Source organism: Mytilus trossulus, chromosome 1, assembly GCF_036588685.1.
Source record: "Mytilus trossulus isolate FHL-02 chromosome 1, PNRI_Mtr1.1.1.hap1, whole genome shotgun sequence".
NCBI lineage: Eukaryota > Metazoa > Mollusca > Bivalvia > Mytilida > Mytilidae > Mytilus > Mytilus trossulus.
The window spans coordinates 35,108,465-35,124,725 of NC_086373.1; the positions used below are offsets into that span (position 1 = coordinate 35,108,465).

Here is a 16,261-nt window from a genome sequence, read left to right on the forward strand (position 1 = left end):
TGAAGTTTACCCCATATCTCCTTTTATTCATTACTATGGTATGTGCTCATAAACTAAAATTATAAAATCTTTAAATATATAGCAAATGTAACATAATGAAACTTTTTTTTTATGATATTATTATTTAAAATGATTTTGGAATAGTATTTCACATAACCATAAATCTTCTAGATATGTTTGATAAGGAACATCTCAAAACAATGAGATAGATACACTTAAATTTAAAAAACATCTTATGTTTCCTTTATTTCTTGAGGCTTCTTTTCAAAATCGAAAAGTGGAATATCTTCTCCTATCCTATGTAGGAATTGTCGCCATGTAAACCAGTTACTTTCGATTACCAGAGAACATAGTTCTTCTGGTTTCTGTTCTAAAATTAACTCAGCTTCTTTGATGGCATCTTCATTATGTTGTATTTGATCAGAGTCCATTTGTAAATGTCGTCTAGCGTTAACAAGTGCCCGTACATAATCGTATCTTGTAGAATGAGAAAACACGTTATAAATTGAAGTTGGGAAAGGACAGAATACTTTTAAACAATGACTGCATAATAATCTAGCTAGTCTGCCATTACCGTCTGCAAACGGATGGAGTGTTAAAAACCCAAAAAGCAATACAGTAGCGCACTTAAGTGAACGTTCCAATTTCTCATGTTTATTTTCTATTTTTGAAATTTCTCTCACCATCTTGTTGTACTCCAAAACAATTGTATCAACTGCTTGAAAGGCAATTTCCTCAGTTGCATACGATGGATAAAGGTAATCTTTTCCTTCAAAATTTGCTGATCTAGGTAGAACACTGAATTTTCCAGGCTGAGTTTTGGTTTCATTGAGCAAATCACGCATCAGAACTTGATGACATTCTTGTATGCACGTCTCGACGTCTATTTCACCAACATAATTTTCTTGTTCTTCGTCTGATAACTTCTTAAATTCATCTTCTAAATGCCAGTAACCCCGCAGTAAATTTTGGGTTTCTTTTATTTTATTGCCTTTGTCGTTGTTTTCTCCTTCCGAATCTTCAATGTCCATAGAGTGTGGTAAGCTGTCTTGGTCGCGTCTTTCTTCAATACTTGGGAGCTCATTACATATTTTCTTTCGTGATGAGTCCTCTTCAGATGGCGACCATTCCCGTTTTCGTCCCCTTTTTGTCGTTTCGGCATTGAAAACTTTTTCAAATGTACCTTGGTCATTCAATCCTATATCTTCACCTTGCTGAACTTGGAAGAGGAATTCCTTCACTATTTCACGTTTTGCTTTCACGAAGCTGTTCTTCCCTGGAATCCTTTGTATCTTCGTCCACATAGTACGATAAATGCCAATGTCTGTTATCATTTGTTTGACGGTAGGTAAACATTCATATTGTTTGTCTCGTTTTCGCCATGATAGTTTATCAATAGGCTGGAAATTTAAAAAACGCCGATAAGCCATATCCTGTGGAGAAAAAAATCAACTTTTAAAAAATGCGATTTAGAAAAGCAATAATTATTGAGTTGTAATAACATTTGGTTTTGCATAACCAAACTGTGTACATATAAAATAATGTTAAAACAGGAGTGCACACGCTGAAATATCTCGCCTTCTTTACTAATCATTGATATCATTTTGATAGTCCTAAAGATAAAGCTTGATTGCAACTGTCACGTAAACTTAACATTTACCAAGATCTCTTAACATTGACCCATGAACCATGAAAATGAGGTCAAGGTTAGATGACCCATACCAGACAGGTATGTACAGATAACAACTCTTCCATACAACAAATATAGTTGATATATTGCTTATAGTTTAAGAAAAACAGACCAAAACAAACGAAAGGCTCTAAAGAGCCTGTGTCGCTCACCTTGGTCTATGTGCATAATAAACAAAGGACACAGATAGATTCATGACAAAATTGTGTTTTGGTGACGGTGATGTGTTTGTAGATCTCACTTTACTGAACATTCTTGATGCTTACAATTATCTCTATCTATAATGAACTTGGCCCAGTAGTTGCAGTGGAAATTATTTTTGTAAAAAATTATAAAATTTATGAAAATTGATAAAAAATGATTAATAAAGGGTAATAACTCCTTATTATGTCAATTGACCATTTTGGTCATGTTGACTTATTTGTAGGTCTTGGCTGTACATTACACCTGTTTACAGTTAATCTCTATCTATAATAATATTCAAGATAATAACCAATTCTGAACATTTTTCTTAAAATCTCCAATCCAGGGGCAGCAACCCAACAACGTGTTGCCTGAATGGTCTAAAAATTAAATGGCAGATAGATCTCGACCTAATGAACAACTTTGTTTTTTTGAAAGATTTGAAGGAAATGCTTTGGTTTTAGAGCCAAACACTGCATTTTACCATTATGAATTATTATTAGCCATGACGGACATCTTGGTTTGTTGGTGGGGTCACCAGACACATTTTTTTAACTGCATACCCTAATGATGATTGTTTACAACTTTGGTTAAATTCATCTTAGTAGTTTCAGAGAAATAGATATTTGTAAAAGATAACAAAAATCTACATTTTACCTCTATGTTCTATTTTTAGCCATGGTGGCCATCTTGGTTGGCTGGCCGGGTCACGGAACACATTTTTTAAACTAGATACCCTAATGATGATTGTGGCCAAGTTTGGTTTAATTTGGGCCAGTAGTTTCAGAGGAGAAGATTTTTGTAAAAATTTTCGTACGACGAACGACGGACGACGACCGCCGGACGACGGACGACAGACGCCGGACAACGGACGACGGACGCCAAGTGATGAGAAAAGCTCACTTGGCCCTTTGGGCCAGGTGAGCTAAAACAAAACGAACAAGACCAAAGAGTATAAATACATAACTATACTCTTATATAAGCAATCACTTCGGTTCTGACATGAAAGCACGGTTGTTGTTAAATTTAAACTACAAAATTAGACTTGAACTACAAAATTATTCTAAATAAAGGAATGTATCACCCTCATGTATAGCTCTAATTCCTTTTCCTAATTCGGATTTCCTTTAGGTACTTTTTTGTTTTATCAGTTTTTCAATGTTATATTATATGTTTTACACTAATATGTTGTTGAAATTCCCATCTGGTACAGTTAAATTAATACCAGTAATATTCTTAAATGTGTAATTACATAAACGGTATCAATTAAACAAGCATGGTACAATACAGTTTTCAAGAATATACAGCTCTTATCAACTATGACAAGTTGTTCGAGTCTTAATTAGCCAGACTACTGAAACATTCATTGCAGGTGACGGCTTCTCTGTCGACACCTAATCTTGCTCCTTTGGGAGTTGAATATATATTTTTATTCCATATTGATAAAATTTTAGTAGGTTTTTCTATATGAATGGAAATTTGAATAAATAAGCATATTCACCTGCGAAAAAGGATATTCACCGCGCAAAACGTCGCGTGCTTTTACGTGCATAATTTTGGTAAAGAAAACGTTTGATGTACAATTGGTTTAGGTAAATAATTGCCATTACATACATTTATCTCGGAATATGGAATAAAACAATTACTGTCTTTTGTTTCGGTAAATATGTGGTTTAATTGACTTTTGAAAAACTGATATTCACTTCGGCCGTTGGCCTTAGTGAATATCAGTTTTTCAAAAGTCAATAAAACTACATATTTACCTCATCAAAAGACAGTAATTGTATAGTATTGTATTATACTTTTTTTTTATATATATCTTTTTAATTTATTTGTGAGATTTAAACACATTTTAACAGCTGATGCATCAATATATGATCAACGGGACTTTTCAATATTACTAACATGTTTGATACTATTAGCAATCACAACGGAGCTTCATCGTAAACCTCAGTGAAACTACATTACCTATAGACATGTGTGAATCGGAAATGAATACTAAAAGAATTCAAAAATATGTTATCGTACTATAAACAAGAGTATACTTTTGTTAGTGTGGTAACAGTTTGATAATTCCCACTCCTTTTACATTTGAATAAAAGTGTTGAACTTTTTGTCTATTTTTTTATTGGAGTGTCACAAGTGAGTCTATGGTAGAGAAAACGTGCTTCTGCATGAAATACAAAATTTCTCAATCTTGGTTTACATGATGAGTTTATTTACAACCTATTGTGTAATCGGCTTAAATGTACGATTAATCTAACATTTAGTAATTATCTGCACAGGGACGTTTCCGAATGATACGTTGCTTTCGCCGGGAAATTTGAATATTCTGACACGAATGCAACTGAAACTTCATAAGGGTTCTGTTAATCCACAAATCAAAATATGCATGTTATAGAAGAATTATTTCGGAAGAAAATGAGGGCTGTTGTAAGGTATATAGTAATTTATTCATATTTTTAATTATTTTTTATCTAAAGTAGGGAAGGCAATTCAAGATGGCGACTTAGATCCCTTTAGGTTTTTTAAGTATATGGATATGGATAGTAAACTGCACATTGCCAGAAAACAAAGAAATAGTGATGGCAACTTTAAATACGTTAATATAGTAATGCAAATAGACAGGAAATAATAAAAAATAAATTAAAAACATTGATTTACAAAATTTTAATCTGCTAACCGAGTCCCTGTGATTGTATCTATTTTTATAAAAGTTGTACATTGTTCCGGTCTATAGGAGAGAGAGAGACTTCATCGTGAATTTATGGAAAATATTGTATTTAACCCCTTAACCAAATAACTAAATGTTATTTAATAAACATCTTAATTATTAAAATTCTCCTTTGACATAAATTTACGCTAATTATCAGAAATGTAAATGTATATAAACATAGAAATACTCACATACAATGTCACCACACACATGTACAAACTGATTTAAACCATCAACTAATGAAATTGATAGTTATTTATAGCTCACACTGGTATTCCTGTTGATAGCGGATTTATATTGATACGTATATGTATATATATGTCTATGAAAGAAGGCAAGCGAATCGCTCAAAACGTTTCTTATATGAAATATCGATATTGTCTAATAGACATTTGCGGAAACTAGGTCTATACCTAGAATTACACTTTAGACTTACGATTACAGGTGACAAAAACAAGGGGTTGTCTCAAAATACAAAAACAAACCAACATTACAGATACAAAATAGCAAATGGTGTAAAAAAAGATGTAAGCAACACGTTAAAACTTCAAGTGTCCAAAGCGCTTTTCTGGATTAAATATCAGGACTACACAAAGCCGAATATTTGAAGACAAGGATTTATAAGGACCGAAGGTGTAGATAGATGCGCATGTATGATAGATGTATGATATATATATATATATAATGACTGAATAAATAGTCAACGATCAATCTTACAGGGCGATGGATCATGTAATATGATTCTGTACACTACAAAATATAATATATAACAAGTCAAAAAGGGTACAACATCACCATAAAATAACTATAAAATATACAAATATTAGATATTTCGGATAACAGATATCCTTCTTCAATAATAGCACGATGTCAAATGAATCATGTCAATTCAAATCGAGACTCTATCAAAATCTTGATTTATACAATTTAAGCGAACGCTGGAACAATTTTAAAATTTCCAAACACACCGCAAAGACTACAGAAATATGCCAAAAATAAAAATAGTTATTTACGATGTGAAATGGCACAACTTTAGATTTCCAAAGGATGTGACAGTTGAGATGTAATAACTGCATTGAGGGCAGTCCTCAAACAAAAAAATCAAAATAATCAAAAATGTCCTTACCGATCCAGGATGGTATAAATTAGACAACGGCCCTCAATGCAGTTATTACATCTCAACTGTCACATCCTTTGGAAATCTAAAGTTGTGCCATTTCACATCGTAAATAACTATTTTTATTTTTGGCATATTTCTGTAGTCTTTGCGGTGTGTTTGGAAATTTTAAAATTGTCCCAGCGTTCGCTTAAATTGTATAAATCAAGATTTTGATAGAGTCTCGATTTGAATTGACATGATTCATTTGACATCGTGCTATTATTGAAGAAGGATATCTGTTATCCGAAATATCTAATATTTGTATATTTTATAGTTATTTTATGGTGATGTTATACCCTTTTTGACTTGTTATATATATATATAGATCTAACATTGTTGGTTTGATGTTTAGACGAGTTGTATATATATATAGAGAGCCCAGGTGGTCGTGTGGTCTAGCGGGACGGCTGCAGTGCAGGCGATTTGGTGTCACGATATCACAGTAGCATGGGTTCGAATCCCGGCGAGGGAAGAACCAAAAATTTGCGAAAGCAAATTTACAGATCTAACATTGTTGGGTTGATGTTTAGACGAGTTATATATATATATATATATATATATATATTATCAGCATGAGCAATAGACTTTCCCCACGAAAAAGGGTAGTTTTATACTATGGTTAATATACGAAAACCAGCCAAAATATTGTTCAGAGGATACTCTACAAACTGTCCAATCTGAAATAGTAATGTTGGTGTCGTTTTTGTTATGCACGATTACAACTGTTCCGCATCTGTTGCCTTACCGACTTCAATACTTTGTGATTTTTTCTAACAATTTCGCCTGCTACACTTTTGCATTTTTCATCCCTAACGATCAGATGAATAGATTTGCGTACAAAATGTCGCAGTGAGAGATCACGGGCTGTTCCGAGTGTTGGAAAGCCCCTTTTTGTGCCGATCAATGCTTTTGAATATATGGACATATGGTCGTCAGAACCCTCGGGACCCCCCCCCCCCCCCCCCTTTCCCATTTATCTTTGGTTGGAATTCCCTTTTGAAAATGTCTGAATTGACCCCTGCGTCGTTTGTGCACATTGTATTACAATTCCATGAAAATAGTACCAGTCTCGGAACAGGAACTTTTAAGCTCATGATTTGAGCATATCCGTTCCACCCATGTTCATAGGGGATAATTATCTACACCGCGAAAAAAACGTCCATAATTAATGATTCCCAAGATCTCTATTTTAATAATTGCATAAAAGAATCTTGAAACTCGTTTGTCATTTTATGTTTGTTTTGCTGTTGAAAACATAGATAGCAAAGTGTTTTTTTAACTATTTGAGTACACCTATTCTTACATTTAAACTATTTGAATACACCTATTCTCACATATTAACTGAGTCTGCGAACAGTCTAAAATATATTTCCGACATAGAGAAGTTCGTTGATAACCGGTTTTTTTTTTTTTTTTGGGGGGGGGGGGGGGGGGTTCTCGAATTGTTGTGATATTTTTCTATTGAAACCAAAAACGTAGACAAAAGTGTGTGTCCTATTTAGGAAAAATAAGAGATTTCAAAATTATATCGAACGGCAAGTGAAATTTCTTGGAGAATAAATAGATCAAAAACACCAGTCCGATGTATTTCCTCGTTCTCTTTAACACGAAATAAAAGAGAGAAAGTATTCTTAGCATAAACATGCTAACCTGCCCCATGGTTGAGTGCACCTTTATTAAAACAAAGTATTGCTGCCTTTTTTCCGCAATCGTCCCAATCTAGCTACTGCAACGTCAATTGCGATATTTTGTGTGTCTCTTGTTATTTTAATTTTTAAAATAATGTTAGTTTATTCTATCATACTTCGTCTAATAACAGCATTTCAACCTGAATAACAATAATAATACAATAATTAATGTTGCTGCAAATATCTAAGAAAAAAATCGGTATTCAACATCTTCAACTACAGAAAAACATCAAAATTACATTGTTTTGGATAGGCGGTTTATTTTTATACTTTGAGAAGGCCCAAGACTTAAATGTTACCTGTAAGCCTAATCGTAGGTGTATGTCAGTTTTCGCAAATGTCTAATATGAATTGTAAATATGATTTAAATTATATTAGATAAGTAAATACTTAAATTACAAAAATGATCAACAAGTCATAATTTAATAATGAGTCAAAGAAACTAAATAAAAGTTGTTTTCGGCAATGAAAAATATCGTATGTTAAAATAAAAAAAGTTTAAAACAACAAACAGCAACTAAATCTTTAAATATAGATACAACAAGTAACAGCTTTTCTAAAAAAACTTGCCGTATTTTAGCTGATAATATTGAGATCAGTGGTTTGTGAGTAGTTTATTTTTTATTGGAACTAGAACACACCCGTGATATCGCGAGTCCGTGACTGAATTAAAGTAAATAACTATGCGCTAGCCTTATTTTAGTATTAGTATTGTCATCTGATAATGTCATGCCGATTATAAGATACACAGTTTTCTCTGCTTTCAAATCTTTCTGTTTGAACCCGTCGAACTGGAACTTATTAATTATTGGTAATACTAATTATTTGGAAAACAAAAGGTCCTGGAATGGAGTATTTTTTTAATCAACAGCATTGCCCTATATTAGTTATAAAATAAAGTTGAATTCTTTGATTCGCTGTTTGACGTCATGCCCGCTAACAAATTGAAAACTGTACTATACGCCTTATTTTTAGTCTAGATTTTTAGTATTCGTATTGTTATCTTAGAAGGTCTTACTGATTAAAATACTACAATAGGTAACAATTTGACAATTTAGTAGTATCAACTTTGTGATAATGACCCGTGTATATAGCATATTAATCCTGAATACACCATTTGGTGGCGCGCCTGTCAGATGCGGAACGTACAGATAAAGTAATAGGTACATGTGAATATAGTATTGGTATCGGTATCGGACTCGACCCGGAACTTCTTAATTATTGGCAATATTAATTACGTGGAAAACAAAAGGGCCGGAGTGGTGTAATTTTTAATCTACACCTTTGTACTATATTAGTTATATATAAAGTTGAATTCTTTGATTCGTCGTTTTTACGTGATGACGGCTGACAAATTGGACCTCGTAATTTTAGTATTATAGATATTGCACTTAAAGCAATATGAAAACATAGCGCTTTTTTCTACTAATTTGTCATTTTTGATGTATTATTAGTGGACCCGTGTTATAATGGAAGGAGACTTTATAAAATTGAGAATGGAAATGGGGAATGATATTATAATGCCTATAATAAAATGTATTCTGTGTCTATAATCAACTTGATAAAAATAGCATATAACCTACACGTACTTTTGAGGATTACTACTTGACAAAATGGACAACAACAGAAGGCAGTGGCGGATCCAGAGGGGGGCGTAGAGGGCGTACGCCCCATCCCGCCCCTTTTGCTCTTTTATTTTTATTTTTTTTTAATGATTAATCATACTAGACTATGTGAACTTTGCCATTTCCTGTGCACTCTATTTTTAAATTTTTATGTGACAATTCTTTACTTATAAAGATATTTTCCACTGGAATTTACTGATTGTCAAAGTCATGTGATGCGCTATGGTCGAGTTGACCGGTGCTTCGAAAAACGTCGCACAGTCATTTTGAAATTCAAATAACAGTAACACATTGCTTAAGCTGAGGATGACAATCATGACACCTTCAAAGCGACATAGGATTGAGCAAGAACATATTGACTTCTATTTCACTATTCCACCAAACAGGAAGTACTACTCTATAGACTATAACACTCTCATGAAAAAAGTTCCATGGCAATATTATTTACCTACGAAAACATGTTTAACCCCAAACGCCATTGTCATGATTGATATGGACTATATAAAATTGCCACCATTTGCGAGTATGGTCTTGAGGTAACGATGATAGTCCGTCGGACGGGGACGATAAATGGCTGACCCGTGTTAAGAGAGAGCCATATCTCTTGCACGTTAAAGACACCCTTGTAGATTTCGAAAAAGAGTAGGCTAATGCCGCTACAAGGCAGCACTCGCACCCGCAAAGTGGAAAGGGATTACTATAAGTTGCAAAACTTGTTTCCCAATCCACTATAAATAAATATGTTTAAACTAAAATTGCTGTTTGGTGTGAAACAAGCTTTGCGTTGAAGACCAAACTACAACCTTTAATAGTTTACTTTTATAAATTGTGACTTGGATAGAGAGTTGTCTTTGGTACTTACATGTATATGAGATCCAGTTATATCTATCTACAAGAGTGAGAACAAATTTTTTGCAATAAATTTAAAACATATTTAATTCTGTAATATCTGCTAATATGTATCAGATATTCGTGATTTTTCATTTGATGTGTACTCTCTGATAATGTCAGTATCAGCATGATCAGTTGATTGGTTGTGATATAAAAAAAATGGGACAGTTTGCAATTGTCATGTGCAGGTACACCACATTTGGATCTTCTTTCCCCTCTCATTTATAAAAGTGTGCATGATATTTATCACAGAAACGCACCAGTATGTTGATGAATGAAACACTTGTCATATCAAATTAAAGTCAGAGGTGGAGTAAGAGGGTTTTTCAGGGGGCCTGGCCACCCCTTTTGTAGGAATTTTTTTTTTTTTTTTTTATAGGGAATCACTAAAGCATGACTGGAGTTGGACCCTTCTAAGGCAGTCAGTGCGGTCCCGCTCATGAAAATTTCTGGATCCACCACTGAACGTTTGAGTAAAGAAAGATATGAATTTATGACAAATTATGTTGAAATTTGCACAGATAATGAATGAAAAATCTAGTAAATTAAAAAATAGGCACTATTATTAAAAGCTTTCCTTGCTTATTCACAAGGACATGTACTATCCTCCATGCTATTCTGATCAGAGTTTTTATTCATACATACATGTAGTCTGGTGATGTTCCAAGTAGTCTTCTTTTTTCTGTTTCTTGATAAATATTTGTTTTACCTATTCAGTCACTGTTAAGAGTTACAATTCATATTTAAACGCAACACTTAAACAGTGACAAAAAATGTACGGCTATCACAAGAGAGAAGCTAGAAAAAAGTAAAATGTATACATTTTAAACATTTTTGTGGGAAAATGTGGTTTATATATAGATATGTCTAGATAGACCATAGAACAAATAAGCAAACAAATTCAAAGGAGATGTACATGTATGATGAATTATGAAAAAAGGAGCCATGGCATTTGGTGTTGAACAGGTAAAATGTTTGCATTGACAATAAATATAGCCTTTGTTAGAGGTGACCCAGGTCGCCTTTCTCTTAATCAGCTATATTAAAGGTAACCACATATTTCTGGGCCGGGTTGAAAAATAAATGAAAATGACGTTGAAAAAAGCTAATAGAAATACACCAAATTTGGGAGATATCTATTTAAATGTTTGAAATAATAAGAAAGTTGACAAGAACTAAGCTTTTTCAGATAATATACAGACTATTGCAGTCAGGCTATAAAAGACTTCTTGCCTCCTGAAATGTTTGCTTATACACTGTGCTTTCCTATCATGATTTAAAATCAGTGTGCTAGTTTTCATGAAGAACACTGAGCGTACAGTTATTATGGCAAGATACATGTTGTGTTACATGCATCTACCCAAATAAGTAAAATATAAAAATTCTTGACTTCTAAAACCAGTGAATGATCTCCTGAATTATATCTCATCACTCTATGCAGATGCTGTGTGAAAGAAAAATTGACCTACCAGTATGCTTCTATCCATTGAGTTGATTTATTATTAATTATTTTGCTTTGAATACACCTTAACGCTACAATATGTACATGTCCGCCATTACAAACTGTACATGTACATCATAAATAATATTCCATGTAAAATTTTGATGTTTTAATACAAAATATATGATACCACAATGGAAAAGTAATTGTTGTATGACGTTAATGGTTACAGAGGGACAGATTCTCAGGTCAGCTGGGACAATAAGGGGAGGGGGGAGGGGGCGACTTCTCCAGTCATGCTTCAGTGATTCCCTACATAATCAACCAAATAGTAATGTTCATCAAGAAAAAATATACTAAGTGTAAGACCTGATGATGTGAATAAACTGAAATCAGACATATCAAATGAAGTTTTCAGTGCTTTTGAAAAATCAATGGGCAATCTGATGAGTTAATAGATATAGGAAGATGTGGTGTGAGTGCCAATGAGACAACTATCCATCCAAATAACAATTTAAAAATTAAACCATTATAGGTTAAAGTACGGCCTTCAACACGGAGCCTTGGCTCACACCGAACAACAAGCTATAAAGGGCCCCAAAATTACTAGTGTAAAACCATTCAAACGGGAAAACCAACGGTCTAATCTATATAAACAAAACGAGAAACGAGAAACACGTATATATTACATAAACAAACGACAACTACTGTACATCAGATTCCTGACTTAGGACAGGTGCAAACATTTGCAGCGGGATTAAACGTTTTAATGGGCCCAAACCTTCTCCCTTTTTCTGAAACAATAGCATAACATCACAACATATAAAAACATACGATAAAATATCAATTGGCAGACTTAACTCAATAAAAAAACGTATGATTACACAATGAACGAATAAATTTGATCTGCGATATCTGAATACAAATGCACAGTTACTTAAATATTAGAGACAAACATTCATGACCAAAAGGCTAACAAACAAATTCAAACACACTGAGAAATATTTAACCAATCAATGTTCACTTTGGAAAAAAACCGGTTTTTTATAATCTTGAAGTTTATACACATGTTGTAAGAATAAGTGAAAAATTGAAGATATTACAAATAATCAAAGCTGGTATACAGCCAAGATCCATATAAATAAAAAATGACAAAAAAGCATTATAAACAGTATCAACAGGTCGAATTAACAAGAAAATACGATTTGAGAGTACTCGCAGTTACTGACAGCTAGTTAAAAGCCAAAACCAATTAATAGTAAAAAATCATGCATCAGAGACTAAAATCGACTAAAACACATCACAGGGATTTAGTATTTTAACGTCATTTTAAAATAGTCAAAGAAGACATGACTTGTGCAATGCCAAAAATAAATGTATCGACAGGTAGTAGTATAGTGAAGAGCGACTTCTATAGAAATAAAAGTTAACGTGGATGTGTCCCCTATACATCTCGCCTCAAAAGATAATGAAATTTAGTTATGTTTTAATTTGCTAATGACAAAATCAATATTAGTGCCAATGTGACTTATATTCAGAGATCTAATTACAATATTGGTACGATAACCCTTACTTATAAGTTTGTTTAAAGGTTCGATGAGTTTACAAGGATCACATAGTGATTTCCTCGCTTTAAGTACAATATTACCATAAAATTTAGGATGAGAAATACCATTTTTAATAAGCTTTCTACAGGTATAGCCAAATTTACTAATCAAATCTTTGTATCTATGAAAGAATTTAGTAAAAGTTTTAAGTAATTTATGGTATCGAAATCCCTGACACAACAATTTACCAGTGATGCATTGATTACGTTCGTTAAAATCTATGACATCAGAACACACACGGGCAAACCGAACGAGTTGCGATATATAAACACCGTATGATGGAGCCAAAGGCACATCGCCGTCTAAAAAAGGAAAATTAACAATAGGAAATGAAAAATCGTCTCTTTTGTCGTAAATTTTAGTGTGAAGTTTCCCGTTTGAAATTGAAATGTCTAAATCTAGAAAAGGACAACTGCTGCTGTTTATGTTAGATTTAGTTAAAGTAAGTTCGTTTGGGTAAATTTCTGAAGTATATTTAGAGAACTCTGGATTATTCAACGAAAAAATATCATCCAGATAACGGTAGGTATTTTTGAATGTATCAACCAAATGTAACAATGATGAGTCTTTACTGAGTTTGGTCATAAACTGAGATTCATAGCAATATAGAAATAAAGCCTTTTTTGACTGATTTTTATAGTTCGTTCTTATGTTGTACTGTTATACATGTACTACTGTCCAAGGATAGGGGAGGATCAGAATCCCGTTAACATGTTTTACCCCGCCACATTATTTATGTATGTGTCTGTCCCAAGTCAGGAGTCTGTAATTCAGTGGTTGTCGTTTGTTTATGTGTTACATATTTATTTTTCGTTAATTTTTTATATAGATAAGGCGGTTGGTTTTCTGGTTTGAATTGTTTTACATGTCATATCAGGGCCTTTTATAACTGACTATGTTGTATAGGCTTTGATCATTGTTGAAGGCTGTACGGTGATCTATAGTTGTTAATGTCTGTGTCATTTTGGTCTCTTGTAGACAGTTGTCTCATTGGCAATTATACCACATCTTCTTTTTTATAATGACTGCTGATCACCACTGTGTCCATACTGAGACTATTATGGTCCAACAAACAGTGGCGGATCCAGTAACTTTCATAAGTGCAGGCCCACCATATTTGTAGTAAATGGGCGAATGGTGAATATATGAGTTACCTTTTAGTCGGGAGTATCCAACCAACTAGGTTATAAATCAAGTCTCTAGTTCTAAGTATACGTCTTGACACAGAGGTTGTTTGCAAGTAACTGATTCAAATCGTCAAATTCCCGCTGTCAGCTGATCTCTATTTCCGGTTTCCGGTATGACCAAATACCAACTTTATCAATACAACATTCCTCCCCGCTTTCAGCAAAAGTGATCATCTCCATATAATTCCACCATAAGACTATATACATATGGCCACAGATTAAAAATATCGCAACACAAAATTATCAAACAATCAATGGTAAAATCTGTCCTTCTGTACACTAAAACATATCCTATATATAAAGTCATATGTTTACATCTACAGTTCTTTTATTTTGTATAACTTCTTGGCATTATCTGTTGTTATCCTGGCCACCTCCTCTGTGGAGACATTGTGGAGATTGGCTATCTTTTCAGCCAAATATTTCACCCACAATGGAGAACCAGTACTTCCATCAGCTCCTGGTAGGTATGGTGCGTCTTTTTCCAATAGCAGGTCCCTTAGTTCCATCTTGCATACTAATTCCCTAAATTGGGGATATTTTATCTCATTGAGTAGGAAAGGGGATATTCCGAATTTTATCTCTGGAAATGCAATTTTCCATTTGATATATTCCGCATACGATCCATTGAAGCAGTGTCTGTGGATATGATGGTCTGTTGAAGGTAAGTTGGGTGTGAGACATCTGATGCATTCGTTGGATGTGTCATAGTTTCCTCGACAATGTATGACCACAGGTAATCTTTTCTGTTTTGCAATTCTTGCCTGCTTTCTCAGGATATCTGTTTGTTTTTCAAAATCTTTTGACGATGGTCTGTCAGTTATATCTAACCCACATTCTCCTACCGCAACTACTTTCTTGGAGTCCAACAATCCCTCTAAGTCCTCTAGCCATACCTGCAAAGTTCTTTGGCTTTCATGGTTAACTGTTCTAGGATGTAGGGAAAAAGTAGTTTGAAATTCCAAATTGAAGACAGTTTTTTATCTGTTCTTTATCAGTGTTGAATTGTGGAAAGTCAGAAGATCCGACTCTCCTCCTTATTTTTTCCAAATGAAGATGTGAATCCACATAGTTGATTTTAACTGGAGGTATGTATAGTTGGAGACGTTGTTCTGTAGATATATCAAGGTAACCCGAATCCAAAGTAAGTAATGAAAGTACTTTCCAATGGAGAAGAGAAGATAGAGAAACGGCTGGGTATGGTTTCATGTAGTCTGTATCCGGTTCTAAATGGTTTATACGGTTGAATGAAAGAATGGGAGACACGTCTTCATCAAGGAAGATGGATTGATGACATAAATCTCTATATTTTTTGTTTTGGTTTACATAATTGCAGGCTTGTGTAACTTCTTTGAATCCAAATGCATTTGAAATTTGCTTTTAAGTATCCATTAACAATTCAATCCACTTCTGTGCATACTGTTCTCCTGTGTAATTACAGCCAACATCATCCGAGGAGTGAACTTCGATTATGTGTATTTGTACGAGCCTTAAGCTTGCTTGTCCAAATTGAAGTTTGCAACTCCAGCATGTCGTACTTGGGGATAAATACCATGGCAAATGTGAACGAATAGTGTGCCTTCTAGGGTGTGTGAATTTTCCTTCACACAAAGGGCAGCTACGGCCACGTATCTTTACTAAAGTTGCCCCATTAATATGTTTTTCTCCAGTCTTCTGTGATTCTGTTTCATCTTTGTCTAAGATATAATCTTCATAATCCAAGTCTGTCTTCATCCATACTGCATAAATTCAATAAATGCCAATATTCAGTGAATACAAATAATATTAAAAGCCATGAACCAATGATTATACATATATACATTACCAATCTACTTCAACAAATAATCTATTCTAACTCCCAGTCTTGCACGTAATCTGCAAGACATGCTGGTAACTGACGTCTCCGTCTCACCCTACTAGCAGTAGACGTTTCTGTGTTATTTTCTTTGACAGCATATATAAATGTATGATCCAGGTCAGAAGCGTGGTCTAACAATTCGTCTTTATTCTTGATAACGGGTCTATGTCCCTGTTCTGGGGTCAGAGTATCCGACTCCAGAGTGATATCCTGTAA

General features: G+C 33.8%; 2 protein-coding genes across 3 annotated transcripts; both read right to left on the minus strand.

The window, feature by feature from the left end:
* Positions 1 to 227: 227 nt before the first annotated feature.
* On the minus strand, positions 228 to 4,966 carry LOC134722580 (uncharacterized). Of its 2 annotated transcripts, none has more exons than XM_063586210.1 (2): positions 4,785 to 4,966; positions 228 to 1,433 (listed from the first exon to the last, which is right to left on the minus strand). In XM_063586210.1, the coding sequence occupies exon 2, from the start codon at positions 1,428 to 1,430 to the stop codon at positions 234 to 236; it is 1,197 nt and encodes a 398-aa protein (XP_063442280.1). In that variant the 5' UTR covers positions 1,431 to 1,433; positions 4,785 to 4,966; the 3' UTR covers positions 228 to 233. The 2 variants fall into 2 exon arrangements, with proteins under 2 accessions (XP_063442280.1, XP_063442274.1); XM_063586204.1 differs by having other exon boundaries at positions 4,781 to 4,965.
* A 9,538-nt stretch (positions 4,967 to 14,504) lies between these two features.
* LOC134714202 (uncharacterized metal-dependent hydrolase YabD-like) lies at positions 14,505 to 15,921 on the minus strand. The gene is made up of 2 exons (XM_063575475.1): positions 15,826 to 15,921; positions 14,505 to 15,083 (listed from the first exon to the last, which is right to left on the minus strand). The coding sequence occupies exons 1-2, from the start codon at positions 15,919 to 15,921 to the stop codon at positions 14,505 to 14,507; spliced, it is 675 nt and encodes a 224-aa protein (XP_063431545.1).
* Between the last annotated feature and the right edge of the window lie 340 nt (positions 15,922 to 16,261).

Coding starts and splice junctions, on each gene's coding strand:
- LOC134722580 (XM_063586204.1), bottom strand. CDS start 4,801: ATGTGTGTGGTGACATTGTAT. Junction 1,434..4,780: donor TGTGTGTGGTGACATTGTAT/GTGAGTATTTCT, acceptor TTTTCTCCACAG/GATATGGCTTATCGGCGTTT.
- LOC134714202 (XM_063575475.1), bottom strand. CDS start 15,921: ATGAAGACAGACTTGGATTATGAAGATTATATCTTAGACAAAGATGAA. Junction 15,084..15,825: donor ATATTAATGGGGCAACTTTA/GTAAAGATACGT, acceptor AGAACTTTGCAG/GTATGGCTAGAGGACTTAGA.